At 56.1% G+C, this 19,994-nt stretch overlaps 1 protein-coding gene across 1 annotated transcript; it reads left to right on the forward strand.

The window, feature by feature from the left end:
• The first annotated feature begins 3,136 nt into the window (after positions 1-3,136).
• On the forward strand, positions 3,137-19,681 carry LOC308243787 (1-acylglycerol-3-phosphate O-acyltransferase PNPLA3-like). Its single transcript, XM_080659576.1, has 9 exons — positions 3,137-3,436; positions 6,641-6,873; positions 7,899-7,964; positions 8,761-8,970; positions 11,405-11,465; positions 12,993-13,208; positions 14,050-14,182; positions 17,338-17,442; positions 17,850-19,681. Exons 1-9 carry the CDS (start codon positions 3,250-3,252, stop codon positions 17,863-17,865), a joined length of 1,227 nt encoding a protein of 408 aa, XP_080515702.1. The 5' UTR covers positions 3,137-3,249; the 3' UTR covers positions 17,866-19,681.
• Positions 19,682-19,994: the final 313 nt, after the last annotated feature.

Raw genomic sequence — 19,994 nt, forward strand, 5'->3', positions numbered from 1 at the left:
TCTGGCAGGCGAGACAATGGTCACTAGGAACATGGCCTCTGCATGTGGCCAGGAATGTCCGTCTGACTTCTCCATGGCTTGTCCATCTGACCTTCAAAGTTACACAAGTGCATGCTCTCCCAGCATGGCCAATGGGAGCAGGACGGCTGGAGGGAGCGCGTGCCTGACAAAGGACTTCCGGGTCCTGTTTTGGGGACAGGACAAACCTGGGAGGGGCCTCATCTCTGAGGGCCAGTGCCCAAGGGTGGGTTCTGGGACCCGGATGGAGCAGGAGAGGTGTTTATCTGGAGATGCAGGAGTGAGTCACGAGAGTGGATGGACATGTGGAATATACTGAAGGCGAGGAGAACGATCTCTTCCCTGTACTCTTGTTGTCGTTGATCCTCATCTGAGGGTAATCTTCCTGTGGATTTTCAGGGAGAGTAGAAGGGAGGGAAGGGGAGAGAGAGAGAAAGAGAGAGAGAAACATCTATGTGAGAGAGATACATCAACTGGTTGCCTCCTGGAGGTACCCTCTGGGGCAGGGAGAGAACCCGCAACCTAGGTACGTGCCCTTCACCAGGAATCGAACCCGCGACCCTATGGTGCATGGGACTACACTCTAACCAGAGTCACACCGCCAGGGCCCCCTATGCCTTTATTTTTTATTTTTATTTTTTAAATCTTTATTGTTGAAAGTATTACATGTCTCCCTTTCCCCCCCCCCCCATGGACCGCTCTAGCCCTCCCTCATCCTCCATCCCTCTACTTTTTAAATTCTTGACTAATTGACCCCCTGAAGTTCTTGACCCCTGAAGCAAAAGACAGATTTCTGAAAAAAAGCATAGAAATTATCTATAATAATAAAAGCAAAATATGCTCATTAGACCTTTCAGACGAAGCCAGGGCTGCAAGGGAAGCCCGGGTCCCGGGTGCCCATCGGCAGCTGGAGGGAAGCCGGGTCCCGAATTTCAGGCATCCGGCCTCTAGTTTGGTATAAGCCTGACCTGACGCAGGAGCCTGCATAAGGAAATCACTCAGGGGGTGCTCTTATGCTGGTTGGGTGAAGGGTGGAAAGTTCTAGAAAGATGGGATGGGACAGAGGCAATGAGGTCAGTGCCGGACCTGGAGGAAACGTGACAAAACGTGTCCACTCCGATGCCTCTGTGGCTCTGCGTCTGGAGACAAGTATGGCCTCGGGCCTGCAGAGGGCAGCACCTCTCACATCAGGGCCCATGACCCGCCCAGGGACTTGGCAGAGAGTCCTGCCCGCCCTGCCCTTTCTCAAGTCCTTCAGCTTCAAATACCCAAACGCCACGGGGCCGTCTTTGGGGTGGTGTGTCCTGAACCCCGTCAATACATGCAGTGGACCGTGAGGCAGCTGAACCAGGAAGGAGATTCCCACACAGGCTACCACCCGGTGACCCTTGAGGACATTATGCTCAGTGACATCAGCCAGTCCCAGGAGGACACACCCCGTGTGATCCACTTCTCTGCAGCCCCTGCAGGCGAGGAATTCATAGACAGAAAGTAAATGCTGGCGTAGGGGGCTGGGCAGGCGGGCTGGGCAGGCGGGAGAGGAATTAGTGATTCATGGGGTAGAGTTTCTGTTCTGCAAGATGAAACAAATTTGCAAATTCGCAATGGTGATGTGTGCACAGCCTTGTGAATGCACTTAAGGCCACTGAACTGTGCCTTTAAAAAAAGGCTACCGTGGTAAACTGTGTGTGAATTACAGCCAGGGCTGGGAAGCTGGGCTGAGGTGGGGGCTGCAGGGACACAGGGCTGTCCCTGGGGCGGGGAAGGTTGGCCAAGGTGTGTGGCTGTGGAAGGACCGGAAGCCAGCCTGGGGCACTGAGGGGGGACAGTGACAGAACAAGACACCTGGCAGGGGGACAGAGAAGCCGAGGCCGCCCACAGGTGTGGGTTTGGTTACTGGGTGAAGGGTGCTTGCCCTCATTTTGCGGGACTGCAGGGAAGAAGTGCGTGGGCCCCCTGGAGCCCGTGGGTCCCCGCTGAGCCAGCACAGTCTGAGTGGGCGCCTGTCTGCGTGCACCCTCCCATCCAGGGACCTAAGCCCAGTCCACGCACCCGCCTGCTGCCCTTTGAGAAGGTCCGGAGTCTCGTTGGTTGTTCGGGAAGTCACCACTTTCGCTTCATTATGAATTCTGAGTTGTCACCCCTTGGGGAAACCCAGGTCCTGCAAGTTTCGGGATGCCACAGTTCGGTCAACCCGTCACTACATAAACTTAAAAGTGAAACTGAAATGGAAACTTCGCTCACTGTCCTTAAATGAGAATCTCCACCACTTGCCATGCGTTGAGACATCACACACAACTGCAGGGAACCACAGCAAAGCCATTACACATGCCGTGCAGATGCCGGGCCTGCTTAAGGCCTGGGAAAAGGGGAATGACCACGTGTCGGGAAGATATTAAAGACCTCAGTGGGCAACTGCTGCTTCCTCCCTGACCTCAGGGATGAAGAGGAACTGCAGGGGCCGCTGACCCTTTCCAGGCCATCCCTGTCATTTGGAGTAGGGAAAACGCCCCCACCCTCCCTCAGGTGCAGGTCGGCCCTTCCCAGGCCCCGCCCCACAGGCCGCCTGCCCCTCCCAAACCCCGCCCCACAGCCCATCTGCCCCTCCTAGGCCCCGCCCCACAGCCCGTCTGCCCTCCTAGGCCCCGCCCACAGCCCGCCTGCCCCTTCTAGGCCCCGCCCCACAGCCCATCTGCCCTCCTAGGCCCCGCCCCTCAGCCGTCTGTCTCTCCTAAGCCCCGCCCCATAGCCCATCTGTCCCTCCTAGGCCCCGCCCCACAGCTTGTCTGTCCCTCCCAGGCCCCGCCCCACAGCCCGTCTGTCCCTCCTAGGCCCCGCCCCACAGCCCGACTGCCCCTCCCAGGCCCCGCCCTAAAGTCCGTCTGTCGTCCCTAGGCCCCGCCCCTCAGCCCGTCTGTCCCTCCCAGGCCCCGCCCCACAGACCGTCTGTCCCTCCCAGGCCCCGCCCCACAGCCCGTCTGCCCCTCCTAGGCCCCGCCCCAAATCCTACCAGCCCGGGTGAAATGACTGACGGGTAGGACGACCTGTCCGCCCGCCGGCTCCTTCACTTAGCCCGAGGGGTGGGGCCAGGCGCGCTGACGTCACTCAGGGAACCCCTGGGCGGTGGCTGGGAGGCCGCGCGCGGGGCAAGAGTTGGTGTGGTTAAAGACTGAGTGAACGGCGGACCGTGGACCTCAGACCACGCATCCCGGACCCCGACCCGCCGCCGCTATGTGCGATTCCGAGCGTGGCTGGAGCGTGTCCTTCGTGGGCTGCGGCTTCCTGGGCTTCTACCACCTCGGGGCGACCCGCTGCCTGAGCGAGCGCGCCCCGCACCTCCTCCGCGACGCGCGCATGTTCTTCGGTAGCTCAGCCGGGGCGCTGCACGGCGTCACCTTCCTCGCGCGTATTCCCATGGGTACGTCCGGGGCTGCACGGGCTCCTTGCCAGGAGGGGGCGCCCGCAGGCTTGGGCTGCGGGCGACTCCTAAGGGTTGCGGGGTGCCCGGTGGATCCGAGTTTGGACGCGGACACTGCAGGTACATCCGGGCGCCTCCGCAGACAGATGCCCCCTCCACTGCGTCCTCTCGCCTCGCGGGTGGGCTCGGTCGCCAAGTCTGGGAAGGGGGCGCGCCTTGGGAGCGGCTCCTCTGGGCGTGGGAATCCTGAGCGCCTCCCCTCCTCACCCCCTTCTTGAGTCCGTGCTGGAAGGAAGGCCTGTTCCCCAGGCCTGAGCGCGTCTTCCAGGGAATGCGACCCAGGAGGCAGAGGGTGGAGCTGGTCCCAGTGGTGGGTATCGCTGAGCTGAGTGCCCACGGGAGGGTCGATTTGCTCTGGGTCTTACCAACCAGATGTGGGCTGTGGACTGTGCCCCACGGTGGGCACCTGCTTTGTTTGGGAACTGAAGGGACTGGAGACACCATCACCAACCATCTCTTCTTCCTCCTCCTGCGCCTTTTGTGCGCTCGCCCTAGGGAGTGGGGGGCGTTGGATGGGTCTCAGGCAGCTGGCAACTCTTTGGAGTCCTGGAGACCAGCTGGTTTGGCTATGAGGAGGTTGGGGGCGGGGGGAGGTGTTGTGTGTGTGAAGGAGGGTTTGAAAGTTATCTCCTCTCCTTTCCAGTGATTCAGGTCCTTCCTAGGGGCTGGCGGGGCCCCTGGACCTCCCCACACCATGCTCACCCTCCGCACCCCACTCAGTGCCCTTTGAGTTTTGTCGGAATTAACGTCTGTGCATGTGGAAGCCATTGGGGGGAGGGGGGGGAGGGAGGCTTGTGCCTAAAGGACTGGGGTGCAGCCTCCTCGGCTTGGGGTTCCCAGTCAGGGGGTAGAGCTGGGTGCAAGGGGTAGTGTGGAGCTGCTGGCACCCAAAGGTCCCCAGAAGGAAGATCATGCGCCTCATCAGCCCCAGTTTACCTGGGCTCCTTAGGGACTCACTCTTGGCTGCAACCAGGGGCTGCTGGGTGGGACACAGCCCGCAGGGCTGCCTTTGCGCTGGGGACCAGGAAGCTCCTGCCAGGAGACCCTGCCATTGGAGGGACCCTGGGCTGAGTGGGAGGTGGGGTCAGGAGGCCGCCCTGGCTGCCTTCTCCTTGCAGGGGGAGAGGAGCAAAGGGCAGGGATGTGACCTCCAGGATGGCCCGTCCTCCTCCCCCTCTCCCCCGGGCTATAGCAGTGCTAAAGCCAGTCCTTGTACCCCAAGGTGACCTGTAGCCACCCACGTGGTTGAACGTTTAACTGGGGCTGTGACCCCAGGACTGGAATGCAGTGCAGAGCAGTGCAGGGGTTCGGGATAGGCAGGACAGGCCGAGCCTGGGGCTGTGCCTGCAGCACAGGGGGAGGCAGGGACCACCACGTCCCTGGAAAGTGGTTCTGGAGGTTCTGGCAGGAGCGGTTCCCAGGTTCTTGCTTTAACCTCCTGCCTCATGGGCGGACCTCCAAGGAGCCTTTCCCAGGGGCTGCAACTTGGGCAGAGCTTCTGAGAGCGCATCCTACCCAGGCTGACCTGGCAGGAGAGCCTGGCAGCCCTGCCCGCTGGGTGCACATGTGCCCCTTCCGCCTGGACTCAGGGGGCCATGCAGGTAGGGAGACACAGCCTCACACTGAAAACGCACAGTCTCAGACTGAGAGGCAGTGAAGTGACTTCCCGAGGCTGCTGAGAGGCGGAGGCTGGTGAGAGGTGGAGGCTGGTGAGAGGTGGAGGCTGGTGAGAGGTGGAGGCAGGTGAGAGGTGGAGGCTGGTGAGAGGTGGAGGCTGGTGAGAGGTGGAGGCTGGTGAGAGGTGGAGGCTGGTGAGAGATGGAGGCAGGTGAGAGGTGGAGGCAGGTGGGAGCTGGAGGCTGGTGAGAGCTGGAGGCTGGTGAGAGGTGGAGGCAGGTGGGAGGTGGAGGCAGGTGGGAGCTGGAGGCTGGTGAGAGCTGGAGGCTGGTGAGAGGTGGAGGCTGGTGAGAGGTGGAGGCAGGTGGGAGCTGGAGGCTGGTGAGAGCTGGAGGCTGGTGAGAGGTGGAGGCAGGTGGGAGAGGGAGGCAGGTAGGAGGTGGAGGAGGCAGGTGGGAGCTGGAGGCTGGTGAGAGCTGGAGGCTGGTGAGGGGTGGAGGCAGGTGGGAGAGGGAGGCAGGTGGGAGGTGGAGGCAGGTGAGAGTTGGAGGCTGATGGGAGGTAGAGGCAGGTGGGTGGTGGAGGCAGGTGGGAGCTGGAGGCTGGTGTGAGCTGGAGGCTGGTGAGAGGTGGAGGCAGGTGGGAGAGGGAGGCACGTGGGAGGTGGAGGCAGGTGAGAGCTGGAGGCTGGTGAGAGCTGGAGGCAGGTGGGAGAGGGAGGCAGGTGGGAGGTGGAGGCAGGTGAGAGTTGGAGGCTGATGGGAGGTAGAGGCAGGTGGGTGGTAGAGGCAGGTGGGAGCTGGAGGCTGGTGAGAGCTGGAGGCAGGTGGGAGAGGGAGGCAGGTGGGAGGTGGAGGCAGGTGAGAGCTGGAGGCTGGTGAGAGGTGGAGGCAGGTGGGAGAGGGAGGCAGGTGAGAGTTGGAGGCTGATGGGAGGTAGAGGCAGGTGGGTGGTGGAGGCAGGTGGGAGGTGGAGTAAGGTGAGAGCTGGAGGCCAGTGGGAGGCAGAGGCCAGTGGGAGGGGGAGGCAGGTGAGAGCTGAAGGCAGGCTTCCCGCCCTGGTGCCAGCCTGGTGTTCTCTGCCCTTTGGAGCGTCAGGCCTTCCTGCTAACGCCTGATGCTGAGGCTTCCCTGGCTCTGGCTCTTGGGGAGTGGGGTGTGGAGAGGGCATCGGGCCTTGAGGCTCGTTCTCCGGGCCAGGCCGGGAGGGCGCTGTCATTTTACATTTCCTAGAAATAGGATGCAAAAAGTAAAGACACAGTGAAGTTAATTTTATTCATCGCAATATAACCCAACAGTATCCTTCTCCCATTTAGTACGGACACAAGTGTTTTGAGATATTTTACATTCTATTTTTCATTAAGTTTGAGATCCTCTAACTACATCTCAGTTTGGACGACCCCCATTTTAAGGGCTCTGTAGCCACGTGAGAACACAGCTCCCTCCGCCTGGTTCCTGGTCTTGCTACACATGGGTCCCTCTCCAGGGTGGCACCTCCATCCCTTTGTGTGCTTGTCTCCCCCCACAGACCGGACTCTGCAGGTCCTCACAGACATGGTCCAGTCCGCCAGGAGCCGGACCCTGGGCGTCCTCCACCCGTCCTTCAGCATCGTCAGGTTCCTCCGCGAGTCCCTCCACAAACACCTCCCGGCCGACGTCCACAAGCTCATCTCAGGCAAAATGTGCATCTCGCTCACCCGAGTGTCCGACTGGGAAAACGTCCTGGTGTCCGACTTCCGGTCCAAGGACGAAGTTGTGGACGTAAGCAGGGGCCTGTCTGGGTGCTGGCAAGGGAGAGGCTGTTTCATTTTGGGCGTCACACGGAGAGGCGGGCGCAGGCCACCTGCCCATTTCTCAGCGGCACAAGCACCTGGCTGGCCGGGACGTACACACTGTGCCTCCGTGGTCTGGGCCACAGCATGGGAAACCCTGCGTGTTCCAGCACAGGTTGCATGTTAAAGGATGGCTCCCGCTTGGCTTTGCCCACCTTGTCAGGGCCCTGTCCCTAGGTGTCCCTCCTGCACGGGAAGCGTGTTCCTGCATGAGAACAGCTTGAGGAAAGCAGCAAGAGGCGGAGCCTCTGTCCTCAGGGCCCAGCCCTGAGGAGGTTGTCCACAAGGTCACAATACCAGTTCACCTGCCTGAAGCCTTTCATGGGGGATTAATAGACACCTCACTTCACACACGTCTGCATAGCAGAGCAGCCTGGCGCATAGAGCCAGCAGCATCTAGCAGCCAGAATCATCTTTGAACCTTATTTCTGGAAGTTTCTTCTAGACAGCCAGCACCTGTCCCCTCCCACAGGCGTTCCTCTGTAAGTCAGTGTTGGGTGCTGCTTAATGCTCTCCGGCCGGTGCTACGCCATTGTGGTCCCTGGACCCGCGTGGACATCACCTGGGGGCCTGTGAGAACTGCAGTCTGAGCCGGCCCCTCCCCCCCCCCCAAAGCTGCTGCCTCAGAATCCTGGGCTGGGGTCCAGGGCCAGGGTGTCAGCCAGCTGGCGTCTGATCTAGTCCTTCCCAGTCAGTCATCGCATCCACAGCTCCAGGTCAGGTCTGCGATGGCCACTGAGACTGTCGTGGGCAGCAGGGACATGTACTTGGGGCTGAAATGCACTTGTGTAGGTTGGTTCATTGTTCATTCAACCCATTAATTAAAGTGCCTACTGTGTGCAAAGAGTGCTTTCAGACTAGCTCTTCTCACACATAGAGAGAAGGCTCAGGGAGGCCGAGGGGAATGAAGGGCCTACTCTTTGCCTGTGGTTTCACTCCCTTTTATCTTCACAGGCCTTGATCTGTTCCTCCTTCATCCCTTATTTCTGTGGCTTAATCCCTCCGACCTTCAGAGGTGTGGTAAGTCTGTTTTTATACTGTGTTTACATAGCTCCTGCCTGCAGGGTGCTGGGCTCAGGCATCCTAACACAGGGCCTTCTGTCTCTCAGCTTTGAGACAGTGATTCCATAGCTGCTGTGTCTGCACCCTGCCCACCTCCAGCCCAACTCACCAAGAATCCATTATCTGGCTTTCGGGAAGGTGAGGTGGTTCATGTCATCTTCACCGGAGCACCGAGGACAGGTGCCCCATGGCCTAGTTAAAGAATAAGACACTTAAGACTCAGCAACTCCCTTAAGTAGAGCTTCCTTCTCAGGGTGGAGACTTTCCATGCTGTCTGGGACTGACTGTCCTGTTAGCCCGGGGTTTGGGGCAGAGCTGCGACAGAGCCGTGGTTGAGTTCCATCAACAGATCCTCGGTGTAGACACATACGGCTGCTTGTGAGCCCTGCGCGGGCAGAGTCAGAGTGAAGTGTGTGCTCTGCAGGCTCTGGGCTGCGCAGCAGCAGGGGCAGCTCCCTCTAGGGCAGCCATTATCCACTGGAGCTGATTGGTCCCCACCCGGGACATCTGTCCTGTCTGCGGACAGTTGAGGATGTCACATTGGGGCAGGGCTCCTGGCATTGGTTTGGAAGGGGCAGACTGTCCAGCCTGTACCAAACCTGCCTGCCCAGCCGAAAGTGTTGAAAGAGGCTCCCCAAACCCGGTCCTCCTCGGGTCAGCTGTGGTTCTGAGAAGCCTCTGCCCATAATCTGAGCACCAGGAAAACTCCTGCCCAGAGCTTCTGACAGGATGTGTTTCCTCTCTCCCTTACAAGCGGTACGTGGATGGAGGGTTTACTGACAGTGTACCCTGCTTTGATGACAAAACGACCATCACCGTGTCCCCGTTCCTTGGGGAGCATGACATCTGTCCTAAGGTCAAGTCCACGAACTTCCTGTATATGGACGTGTCCAAGCTCAGCCTCCGCTTCTGCTTAGAGAACGTCCACCTGATAAGCCAAGTAGTGTTCCCCCCGGATGTCAAGGTGAGTGGGGCTGTTTGTTCAGCTCTGTGCTCCGGTTTCCCTGGGGACCCACTAGTGTGGTTCACTACACAGACAAACCAAAGCAGACCCCTCAGTGAATAGGTGCCCCACTCTGATTGTGGGAATCATCTGGGGACATTTAAACTATGCTGCCCGAGGTGTAGCAGATCTACCTAATACACAGTCACAAACCCAAACAGGCACCCAAAATGGAGAGATAAAAAAAACAACCCCCAATGACAGAACAAGAGAATTCTCCAATAGCAGACCTAAATGAAATGGAGATACGAAATTCATTTGATATAGATTTCAGAATAATGATGGTAAAGATGCTCAACAGCATGAGAAAAGATACAGTAAATATGAAAAAAGAACAGTCGGAAATAAAGATTGACATAGCACCAATAAAGAACACATTGGAAGGAAATCACAGCAGATTAGGGGAAGCTGAGGATGAGATCAGTGAATTAGAAGACAGGGTAGAAAAAAATCACTCAATCAGAGAACCAAAAAGAAAAAAACAATTAAAAAATAAGAGGGCAGTTTAAGGGAGCTGTGGGACAACATGAAACATAACAATGTTCGCATAATAGTTGTGCCAGAAGGGGAAGAAAGTGAGAAAGGGATATAAAACGTGTTTGAAGAAATAATGGCAGAAAACTTCCCTAACCTGGTGAAGGAAAAAGTCCCACAAGTTCAGGAGGCACAGAGAGTCCCAAGCAAGAACCCAAAAAGGCCCTGGCTTGGACACATCATAATTAAAATGCCAAAAATTAAAGAGAAAGAATCTTAAAGGCAGCAAGAGTAAAGCAATTTGTTACCCACAAAGTAGCTCCCATAAGGCTGTCAACTGATTCCTCATCAGAAACTCTTCAGGCCAGAAGGGAATGGCAGAAGTATTCAAGGTAAAGAAAAGCAAGGATCTGAAACCAAGATTACTATATCCAGCAAGGCTATCATTCAAAATAGATGGTAAAATAAATAGCTTCCCAGACAAAAAAAAAAGCCTAAAACAGTTTATCACTACCAAGCCAGCATTGCAAAAAATGCTAAAGGGACTGCGGTAATGACAAGAAATAGAGAAACCTGGGCATGCAGGATTAAAGTGGCAATAAATAAGTACCTATCAATAATAACTTTAAATGTAAATGGATTAAATGCTCCAGTCAAAAGGTGTAGGGTAGCTGAATGGATACAAAAGATGACCCAACTGTATGCTGTCTACAAGAGACCCACCTCAGAATGAAAGACTCACATCAGATGAGAGTGAAGGTTTGGGAAAAATTTTCCATGCAAATGTAAACAAACAAACAAACAACAGGCTGGGGTGACAATACTACTATCTGACAAAATACTCTTCAAAGTGTAAGCCATCATAAGAGACAACAAAGGTCACGCCATCATACTAAGGGATCAATCGAACAAGAGGATATAACCCTGGTAAACATATATGCACCCAATATAGGAGCACCTAAATATATAAAAAAGCTTCTCAAGGACTTTAAGGGAGAGATCGACAACAATACAGTTACAGTAGAGGACTTTAACACCCTGCTGACTTCACTGGATAGATCATCCAGACAAAAAATTAAGAAGGAACCAGTGACTCCAAAGGACACACTGGATCAGATGGATTTAATTGACATTTATAGAACACTAGAGGCCCAGTGCACGAATTCATGCACCAGTGGGGTCCCTCATCTTGGCCTGCGGGATCAGGCTGAAACCGGTTCTCCGACATCCCCCAGAGGGTCCTGGATTGCAAGAGGGTGCAGGCTAGGCCGAGGGACCCCACCAGTGCACGATCGGGGCTGGGGAGGGACGTGGGAGGTTGGCCAGCCGAGGAGGCACTGCAGGAGGGCTCCAGGGCATGTCTCGCTTAGTCCCAATTGGCCGGACCCCAGCATCAAGCTAACCTATCAGTCAGAGCATCTGCCCCCTGGTGGTCAGTGCATGTCATAGCTACTGGTCTGCGGGTCGATTGTCTACCCCCTGGTGGTCAGTGCACATCATAGCGAGTGGTTGAGCGGCCTTAGCCTATCATTAGCATATTACCCTTTGATTGATTGAACAGCCAACCAGATGACCGGACACTTAGCATATTAGGCTTTTATTATATGGGATTTCACCCCAAAGCTGCAGTATATACATTCTTCTCAAGTGCACATGGGGCATTCTCAAAGATAGACCACATGTTAGTATACAAAACAAGTCTCTACATGTTCAAGACGATTGAAATCATATCAGGCATCTTCTCAGATCACAGTGTTATGAAAGTAGAAATCAGCTACTGTAAAAACAGCCCAAAACATTCAAACACATAGAGGCCGTGCCTGGTCCAGGGAGGCAGCTCAGCGTTTGAAGGGGCCTTCAGTTTAAGTGAGTGAGGCTTGGTGACACTGCCCAGGAGCTCACTCATTTGCTTTGCTTACAGGTGCTTGGAGAGTTATTCCTACGAGGGTATTTAGACGCGGTCAGGTTCTTGGAAGAAAACAGTATGTATGGGCTGGGGGGCAGAGGTGCGCTTTTTGAAAAATATGGTTTTATTGATTTCAGGGAGAGAGAGAGGGAGAGGGAGAGGAAGAGGGAGAGAGAGATAGAAACATCAATGATGAGAGAGAATCATTGATCGGCTGCCTCCTGTATACCCCCTGCTGGGCATTGAGCCCACAATTTGGGCATGTGTCCTCACAGGGAATAGAACCGTGCTCTCCTGGTTCATGGGTTGACGCTTACCACTGAGCAACACTGGCCAGGCCAGATGTGCCCTTTTCATCAGCTGTTTGTTAGCAGCTTTGGAGAGCCCCAGATGATGTGACATCACGTGGTGCTCCCCACCTTCACCATCTGTCGGGCTCAGCCCTCCAATTAGCTCCGCTACCCAGGAACCCTCTGCCCCATTTTACAGATGGGGAAGTGGAGGCTTGGAGAGGTGAGCCGGGGACCACACTCCACTCCCTGAGGGGCAGAGCTGGGATTTGAACCCGGGATGTCCCTGCTCCAGGCGCTCTCCTTACGCAGTGTCCCCTGTTAGTTTCACAAGGGCTTTCCATGGCTTCCGGGCCTGGGCCCCAGGGATAGCAATGAGAAGGCTTTGCGGAGGCCACCTCCCTCCCTGGGCCTGTTTCCACGTCTGTGTCGAGGGGAGCTGGGATTCAAGTATGTCCAGGTGATTCCTGTCATTGTGAAGACTGGCATGTGGCCCAGCGTTTGCACGCTCCGTGCTGGGTTTGGGTTCACATATGTCAGCAGGTCCTCAGGCAGCTGGTCCCTGGGGTCATGCAGGGGACTCATGGCGGGGGGGAGGGGGCAGGTGATGTCTCCTGGGAACACATCTGTACCTGGGGCAAGCTTTGTACCAGGGGGTGAGCCGCGTGTCTGAGGGAGGCCCCAGGAGAGATGTAGAGAAGCATAAATGGGAGGGGTAATCCGGGAGCGCCAAGGGGCGTCCAGGGGAAGCCCCTGGTCTTTGTAACCGGAGGGTGGAGGCAACAGGTGAGCCAGGGCAGCCGGGGCCTCTGAAGCTACTGCCCCCCACCCCCCAGCGCCTCCACCCTGTGCGCCAATTCCGAGGGAGCTGGGAGCCCCTGTGGTGTTGGCTACTGCACCCCAACTCCTGGGGCAGCGCCCCCCACCGCCCCACACTCCCGTGCCTAATACTGCTTTCAGCGTCGTGTGGTGGAAGAGGGCCATGACTGATGTCAGGCCTGGGTTCAAATCCCGCTCTGCCACAGACGGGCTGTGTGGCTGTGGATGAGTCTCTTAACCTCTCTGTGCTTCCCATTCCTCAGTGGAAAAGGGGAGATGCTGATAAAAGTAGCAGCTGAACGGCTGCTCAGGGCCTGGCTGGGAAGCTCCTAATCAGGGCCGGGGACGCAGGCTTAACGAGCAGTGCCTGTTGCCCTCGTCCATCCCGCTGCTCCTGAGCTGATCCAGGCGGGCAGTGTCCGGTGGCTGCTGGCCTCGCTGTCATGGGTGGGTGGGTGTGTGAGTAATGACCCCTGTCTCTGTGCCCTGCGTAGGCATCTGTGACAGGCCCGCTCCGAGCCCGAGTGTGCCCTCGGGGGCGCCCGAGTTCCTTCCGTTCTCCTGGGAAACCACGCACCCCGAGGCTTCCCCAGGGCCGGCTGCCTGGCAGAGGAGGCCGGAGGTGGCCGAGCTGCTGGACCACCTGCGTGTCCACCTCCTGCCCTGGGACGAGAGCATCCTGGAGACACTGTCGCCCAAGCTCATCGCAGGTGTGACGCCTCTGGGCGGGAAGGGGGGCGCTGCTTTCTGTTGCTGAGACGAAAAGGGCTTCTCTCCCCGGTTGGGGTTGGGGTTGGGGAGGAGGGTGATGCTGCCACGGGGAGGAGATGAGGCCCCCCTCCTGGCACCATCCCCCCCACCCAGGCGCCGTGCTCAGCCTCCCTTCCCACGTGTACATGGCCAGGAAACACCACACTCCGCTGAGCCCGTTTTGAGTTAAGCGGGCATGCTCCCAGTGCCTGGGGTCCGGGCACACCAGATTTGGGGGGCCCCGAGGGTGGGCCCCTTCTTTCAGAACATCATTCTCTGCCTGTGCACCCGTCTCCAAGCCTTCTTTCTGGAGGAGCCTGTCTGCCTCCCCCTCCCCAAACCCACAGCTTTGAACTTGTCATTGAACGACGGTAGGGCATTTGATCCTGTGGTCAGACACCAGATGGACCCAGGAGTGCACAAACCAGACCCATTCGGGCGTTTGGAGGAACTCCAAGATAAACAAGACGCTGATGCCCAGGTGGCTACGATTTGAGGCGTCCTGAGGCCTTGACGAAGGGGAACCAGAAGCCAGGGCTCCAGGCAGAAGAGGGAGTGTTGGGAAAGCCGTAAGGCGGGCGGGGTTGCGGTCCGTGTGTCCTCCAGGGAGAGCCGCCAGTGGAACAGAGTTGTCCCGGGGCCCGGGCCGTCCCAGGGCTGTTCTGGCCGCACTCCCTGCTCGATGGCAGGCGCCAAGCTCCTGCCTCTTTGGCAGCAGGGATGTGCGTTTCACTGACACCCCAGGCAGCCTCGGGGGAGGTTACCCTGGTGGCAACACCCTCCCCCACTGGTATCTTTCAGGACTGAGTGAGGCCCTTAAACCCCGAGATGGCTGCCTGAGCAAGATTTGCAGCTTCCTGCCGGTGAAGGTCATGTCTTACGTGATGCTGCCCTGGACACTGCCCGTGGAGTCCGCGGTCGCGGCGGTCCAGAGGTGAGCGCTGTGGGCGGCGTTGTCTGCGCTGCGATCCTCGGCATGTCTTTTACTCAGCCTTCTCCAGGTGGACCTGGGTGTCTCCTTTCCTCTTAGCGAGTGGAGCCAGCATGTCCTTAGTCCATCTTTTAGAGTCCAACCCGTCCTTCAACATCCAGCTCTGCTGTCCCGCCCGGGGTGCACCTTTCCTGGTCCCTCCCGCCCCTGCAAAGTAGCCCCCTGTTCCCACACCACCTTGCCCTGCGTGGAGGTGCAGGCCTTTATCAGAGCCCAGGCATGGGGTCCTTTTAGTGTCCAGGGGTGGGGAGTCTGTGGAGACTGTGGTCAGGGTTCCTCTGCCTGACTTGCCCGTGGCCAAGGGCAGTCGGTCTAGGGGAGGGGGTGGTGTCTCCACTCCACGCTTCAGGCATCTTGAATCTGGGAAAACCAGGCTTCTCCTTTATTTATTATTATTATTATTATTTTTAATTTAATAAATCTTTATTGTTCAGATTATTACAATTGTTCTTTTTTCCCCCCATAGCTCCCCTCCACCCGGTTCCCACCCCACCCTCTGCCCTTACCTCCCCCCCACTGTCCTCATCCATAGGGGTATGCTTTTTGTCCAGTCTCTTCCCACACCTCCCACACCCCTTTCCCCCCAAGAATTGTCAGTCCACTCCCTTTCTATGCCCCTGATTCTATTATATTCACCAGTTTATTCTGTTCATCAGATTTTTTATTCACTTGATTTTTAGATTCACTTGTTGATAGACATGTATTTGTTGTTCATAATTTTTATCTTTAGCTTTTTCTTCTTCTTCCTCTTCTTAAAGAATACCTTTCAGCATTTCATATAATGCTGGTTTGTTGGTGATGAACTCCTTTAGCTTTTTCTTATCTGTGAAGCTCTTAATCTGATCTTCAATTCTGAATGATAGCTTTGCTGGGTAGAGTAATCTTGGTTGTAGGTTCTTGCTGTTCATCACTTCGAATATTTCTTGCCACTCTGGTCTGGCCTGCATAGTTTCTGTTGAGAAATCAGCTGACAATCGTATGGGTGCTCCCTTGTAGGTAATTAACTGTTTTTCTCTTGCTGCTTTTAATATTCTCTCTTTGTCTTTTGCTCTTGGCATTTTACTTATGATGTGTCTTGGTGTGGTCCTCTTTGGATTCCTTTTGTTTGGGGTTCTGTGGGCTTCCTGGACTTGTAAGTCTATTTCTTTCACCAGGTGGGGGAAGTTTTTGGTCATTATTTCTTCAAATAGGTTTTCAGTATCTTGCTCTCTCTCTTCTTCTGGCACCCCCATAATTCGGATGTTGGTACACTTGAGGTTGTCCCAGAGGATCCTTACACTATCTTCATATTTTTGGATTCTTTTTTCTTTTTGCTTTTCCGGCTGAGTGTTTTTTGCTTCTTTGTATTTCAACTCTTTGACTTGATTCTTGCAATCCTCTAGTCTGCTGTTGGGTCTCTGTATAATATTTTTTATTTCAGCCAGTGTATGTTTAATTTCTAGTTGGTTCTTTTTCATATCCTCGAGGGTCTCGCTAAATTCATCAGCCTTTTCTAGGAAATTCTTGAAAAACCTTATAACTGTGGTTTTGAACTCTATATCCAGTCGTTTGTTTTCCTCCATTTCTTTCATTTGTGATCTGTTTTTTTTTGTCTCTGCATTTTTGTTGCTTCCCTGAGTTGGTAGAGTAGCTTTGTGTGGTAGGTGTTCTCTAGGGCACAGTGGCTCAGCCTCCCCAGTTACCTGAGGTGGACACTCTTGGTGCACCCCTTTGTGGACTGTGTGCTCAGCCTTGTTGTAGTTAAGTCTTGATTGTTGTTGGTATCATTGGGAGAAATTGACCTCCAGCCCAGTTGGCTGTGAGGATCAGCTGTGTCTACGCGGGGAGAACTTCTGTGCTGGAGACACTCTTATGAGACAATACTTGCAAAATTGCAAAAGCCTCTGTGCTCAGCTTGGATGGGGAGGAGTTTCAGGGCAGAGCAGACAGCCTTGGTTTCCCATCAGCCCTGCCCTACGAGGCCCCTGGGTCTCAGTGTCCCTTGGTAATCACTGCAAGCACCTCTGAGAGAAAGCCGCCCTCAAGTTTCACCCACTGCCAGACAGTCCAGTTTCTCCCCGAATGAGTCAGGCTTCCCAGAAACTTGCCCAGAACTGGAGTTCAGCCCAGTTGGGAGCTTCCTTCTCCCTCCCGCTTTAGAAAGCCAGTCGTGCACTCAGCCACCCGTGCATTCAGCAGTCAGTCCTCTCTGCGTGCGTGCGCCTCTGAACCTCTGCCTCCGCAGCTTCTGAGTCTCAGTGTGCTTTCTCTTTTTCTGACAGTCCAGATTCCCCCCAAATGAGTCTGGTTTCCCAGTGTCTCGCCCGGGACTGGAGTTCAGTGCAGTCGGGAGCTTCCTTCTCCCTCCCGCTTTAGAAAGACAGCCACACACTCAGCTGCCCATCCTCTCCGCGTGCAAGTCTCCATACCTCACTCTTTTGTAGCTCCTTTGAGTCTCAATGTGCTTTCCTCTTTTCTTCTAGTTGTAGAAATTCCACTCAGCCAGCTTTCCTGTGGTTCTGGATGGTGTCCGTTTTGTCTTGTAGTTGTAGTTTTGATATTGTTGTGCGAGGCAGCAGTTTAGGTGTTTACCTATGCCGCCATCTTGGTTTCTCCCCCAGGCTTCTCCTTTAATTCCCATGTTAACCCCTCGAGCTTTCCTGAATCCAAAGTGGCCTCACTTTGGTCCCTGGCCACGTTGCTCAGGGGTTAGAGCGAAGGGTCCAGGGTTTGAGTCCAGTTAAGGGCACACCTCGGTTGCAGGTCCCTGGTGCATTGATATTTCTCAGTTTTTCAGTCTCCCCCCTCCCTTCCACACTCTGAAAATCAGTGGAAGGATGAACACACACACAAAGTGGCCTAAATCCACCTCGTGGGGATTTATCGGATTGGAAGTAGAAGTTAGCCCGGCCGGCAGTCTTAGCGGGACAAGGAGTAGTGTAAGCTCACTGCCTTTTGTCCAGCTTTTGCTTGGTTCTCTTAATTTTGACTTGTCTTCCTGCTGACACAGAACGTGTGTGTGTGTGTGTGTGTGTGTGTGTGTGTGTGCGCGCGCGCGCACGTTTGTGGGTGCGTGTGTGCGCGTGCGAGTGTGTCTGTGTCTGCTTTTATTCCTGCAGACTGTTGCTGTGGCTTCCCGACATGCCCGATGACATCCAGTGGCTGCAGTCCGTAACTTCCCAGGTTTGTTCTCGACTGGTGACGCATCTGCTCCCCACGCTCAGGTAAATGATTTGTGTGGTCCGATGGCCCCCCTTTCATCCGATCAGGCCTCATGGGCCATTCTAGAACCATGGTGGAGCACCCAGGAGCGTACCTTTCAGTGCGGGGGGTGCGGTCTGGTGTGAGGCAGCCAATGAGCCAGTGGTCCTGGTGCCTGTGCTGAAAGCTCGCCACGCCCACCTACACAGGGGCTGTGGGGCCGAGGGAGGCGGCGGGAAGGCCTCCCGAGTTGGACCCAGATTTGATGGAGAACTGAGCAGGGCAGAGGATCAGGAGCATTGCTTTGCCTCTAGGAAGTAGCTCTGGGTGCCTGCAGCACGGGGTGGGGGGGGCATGCAGGGGGGTGCCAGGCAGGGCTTCCGGGGGCCTGGTGTGGTGGCATTTAACGCGGGTTCCTTTCTGACCTCAGACTTGCGGAATCCTAGGCTGGTGCTGGAACCCAGACGTCCGAACTGAAACATGGCCTGGTGACACGGCTGCTCTCTGAAAGCTGTACCGGTGCGCAGCAAGGAGGGCCTTGTTCTGGTTCCGGGGGTTGGGTCTTACCCTGACAGTCGTGGGTCTTGGCTTTCTCATCTGCTAACGGTGCTCCTCGTACCTCCTCTGGGTTTCTGTGAGGCTTTGGGGACCCCTGGCACAGTACTGGGCAGGGGGTGGGCACTCAGGAGGCGGGGCCTCCATGGTTACTGTTATTGGCAGACATGAGGGGTTTAAAGTGGGGGGTGGCAGGATCCGGTTTGCACTGGGAATGAACACGGTGACCTTGTGGAGGAGGCTGGTGTTGGGCCCGAGTGGCGGCAGGCTCACCAGCGAGAGGGCAGCCACCCTGGCCCAGGCATGGACCGGGGCCTGGTCTCAGTACAACGTGGGGTTGAGAGATGTCCAGAGGCTCCAGGGCCCATAGGAGGTGCCAGCTGCAAGCCCTGGAGCCTCCCGCATCCTGAGGGAGGGGCAGCCCGTCAGAAGGAGGCGGCGGGGGCTGCGGGGCACCCTGCCCTACCCTGCGGAGAGCTGCTTTGTGTGGAGGAAGTTGATGGGCTCCGTCCTGCTGTGGAGGCCAGTGGGAGGTGTCCCGGTGGCTGGGAGGGCCACAGGCTGGCGGGCCAGGTCGGGGACACTAGCCCAGCACCGAGGCGGCAGGGGCTGTCCTCCGGAAGGGCACCGAGGTCAGGGCCCGCAGAAGATGGTAGTGACTTACTTACATTTTAGAACACCTTTCTGACGCAACCTAAACGTCATAGAGCTTTGTGAGACCTAAGGGAAGCTTACTGTCTGTGGAGCCATGTATCAAGGGGATCAGGGAGCTGTTTATAGCAAAGACTTTTTAAGAGTCCGGAGCACAAGACAGTCCCCTGGTCCCCAGGCAGGAGCCAGACTCCGCAGCTTGACCTCCTGTCCGCTGGTGCCAACTTGGCTTAACTAACTAACACACACACACACACACACACACACACACACACACCCGTCTCTGGCTTGCTTTCCTTTCTTCTCCGCTCCCCTCCCCCCCCCCCAGCCTTAATGAGAAGCGGGCACAGAGAGCTCCCTTCTCCCAGGGGGTAACTTGCTGGCAGGCACATGGTCCTACCCTCCAGGGGAAACATGGGTGTCTGTTGCTCGCACACATGCAAGTGTTACAAAGAGAATCAATGCTAAGGTCAAGCCCAGGCGTTGGGACAGAACGTGGCACCTCTCCCCTACTTTGTAAATGCCCCGGAGCGAGCGGAGAACCAGCCCGTCCAGACAGGCCCTTCTCACAGGCGCACCCTTTAACGTGCAGGCGCTCCAGGGGCTAATGCTGGGTGGGCCCCATTCTCTCCAGCTGTGATGAGCTGTGAACTAGGAGCAGGGGTGACTTGTGATGACACAGGGTCATTGCCCAGCACAGGGGGACCCCCCCCCCAATCCCCGGGACTCCCTGCTGGCTCCTGTGTCTCCAGGGCGAGGGAGCGCCCCTGAGGGAGGCAGGGGCTGGTGAGTGGTGGACTCTCCCCCTCTCCCCCCCCCCCCCCCTGCAGAACAAAGCAGTGCCCCCTGGCTGAGCTGGCGAGGCGGGAGGCCACGCCTGCCACCCACCTGGACTCCTGTAACCCACCTCACACCTCCCCGACCCGTTTCCCAGCCGGCTGTAACGCACTTTAACAGTATTTTACAGTAACCACGTGTTTTCTTACAGACAGGTACGTGCATGAGTTTTGTGACTGTCATCAGGAACTAAATATATTCAGTGGCTGATAAAATCACATGAAACTTACTTTCTTTACACTTTTTAAAATTACTCGACCCTCTTACAATGAGCATGTTTCATATATTTTTTAGAATGAGCTCTAAGACAAGGAAGTGCTGTGCCACTTAGAGATGGCCAGTGGCCAAGGATCCCCGGCCTGGCCTTAGCTGCTACCCTCCCCCAGCCCCCAGCCCCCCAGCTCTGCCAGGGTGTCTCACCTGCGGATGAAACACCTCCAGTCCCTCCTACCTGGTCAGATACTCTCTCCCTCTCTCCGGGCACATGCAGGCTTTGGAGTTCTCCGTCAGGCATTATCCACACGTAGTCCCG

This window comes from Plecotus auritus (genome assembly GCF_963455305.1).
Source record: "Plecotus auritus genome assembly, chromosome: 3".
Taxonomy (NCBI): Eukaryota; Metazoa; Chordata; class Mammalia; order Chiroptera; family Vespertilionidae; genus Plecotus; species Plecotus auritus.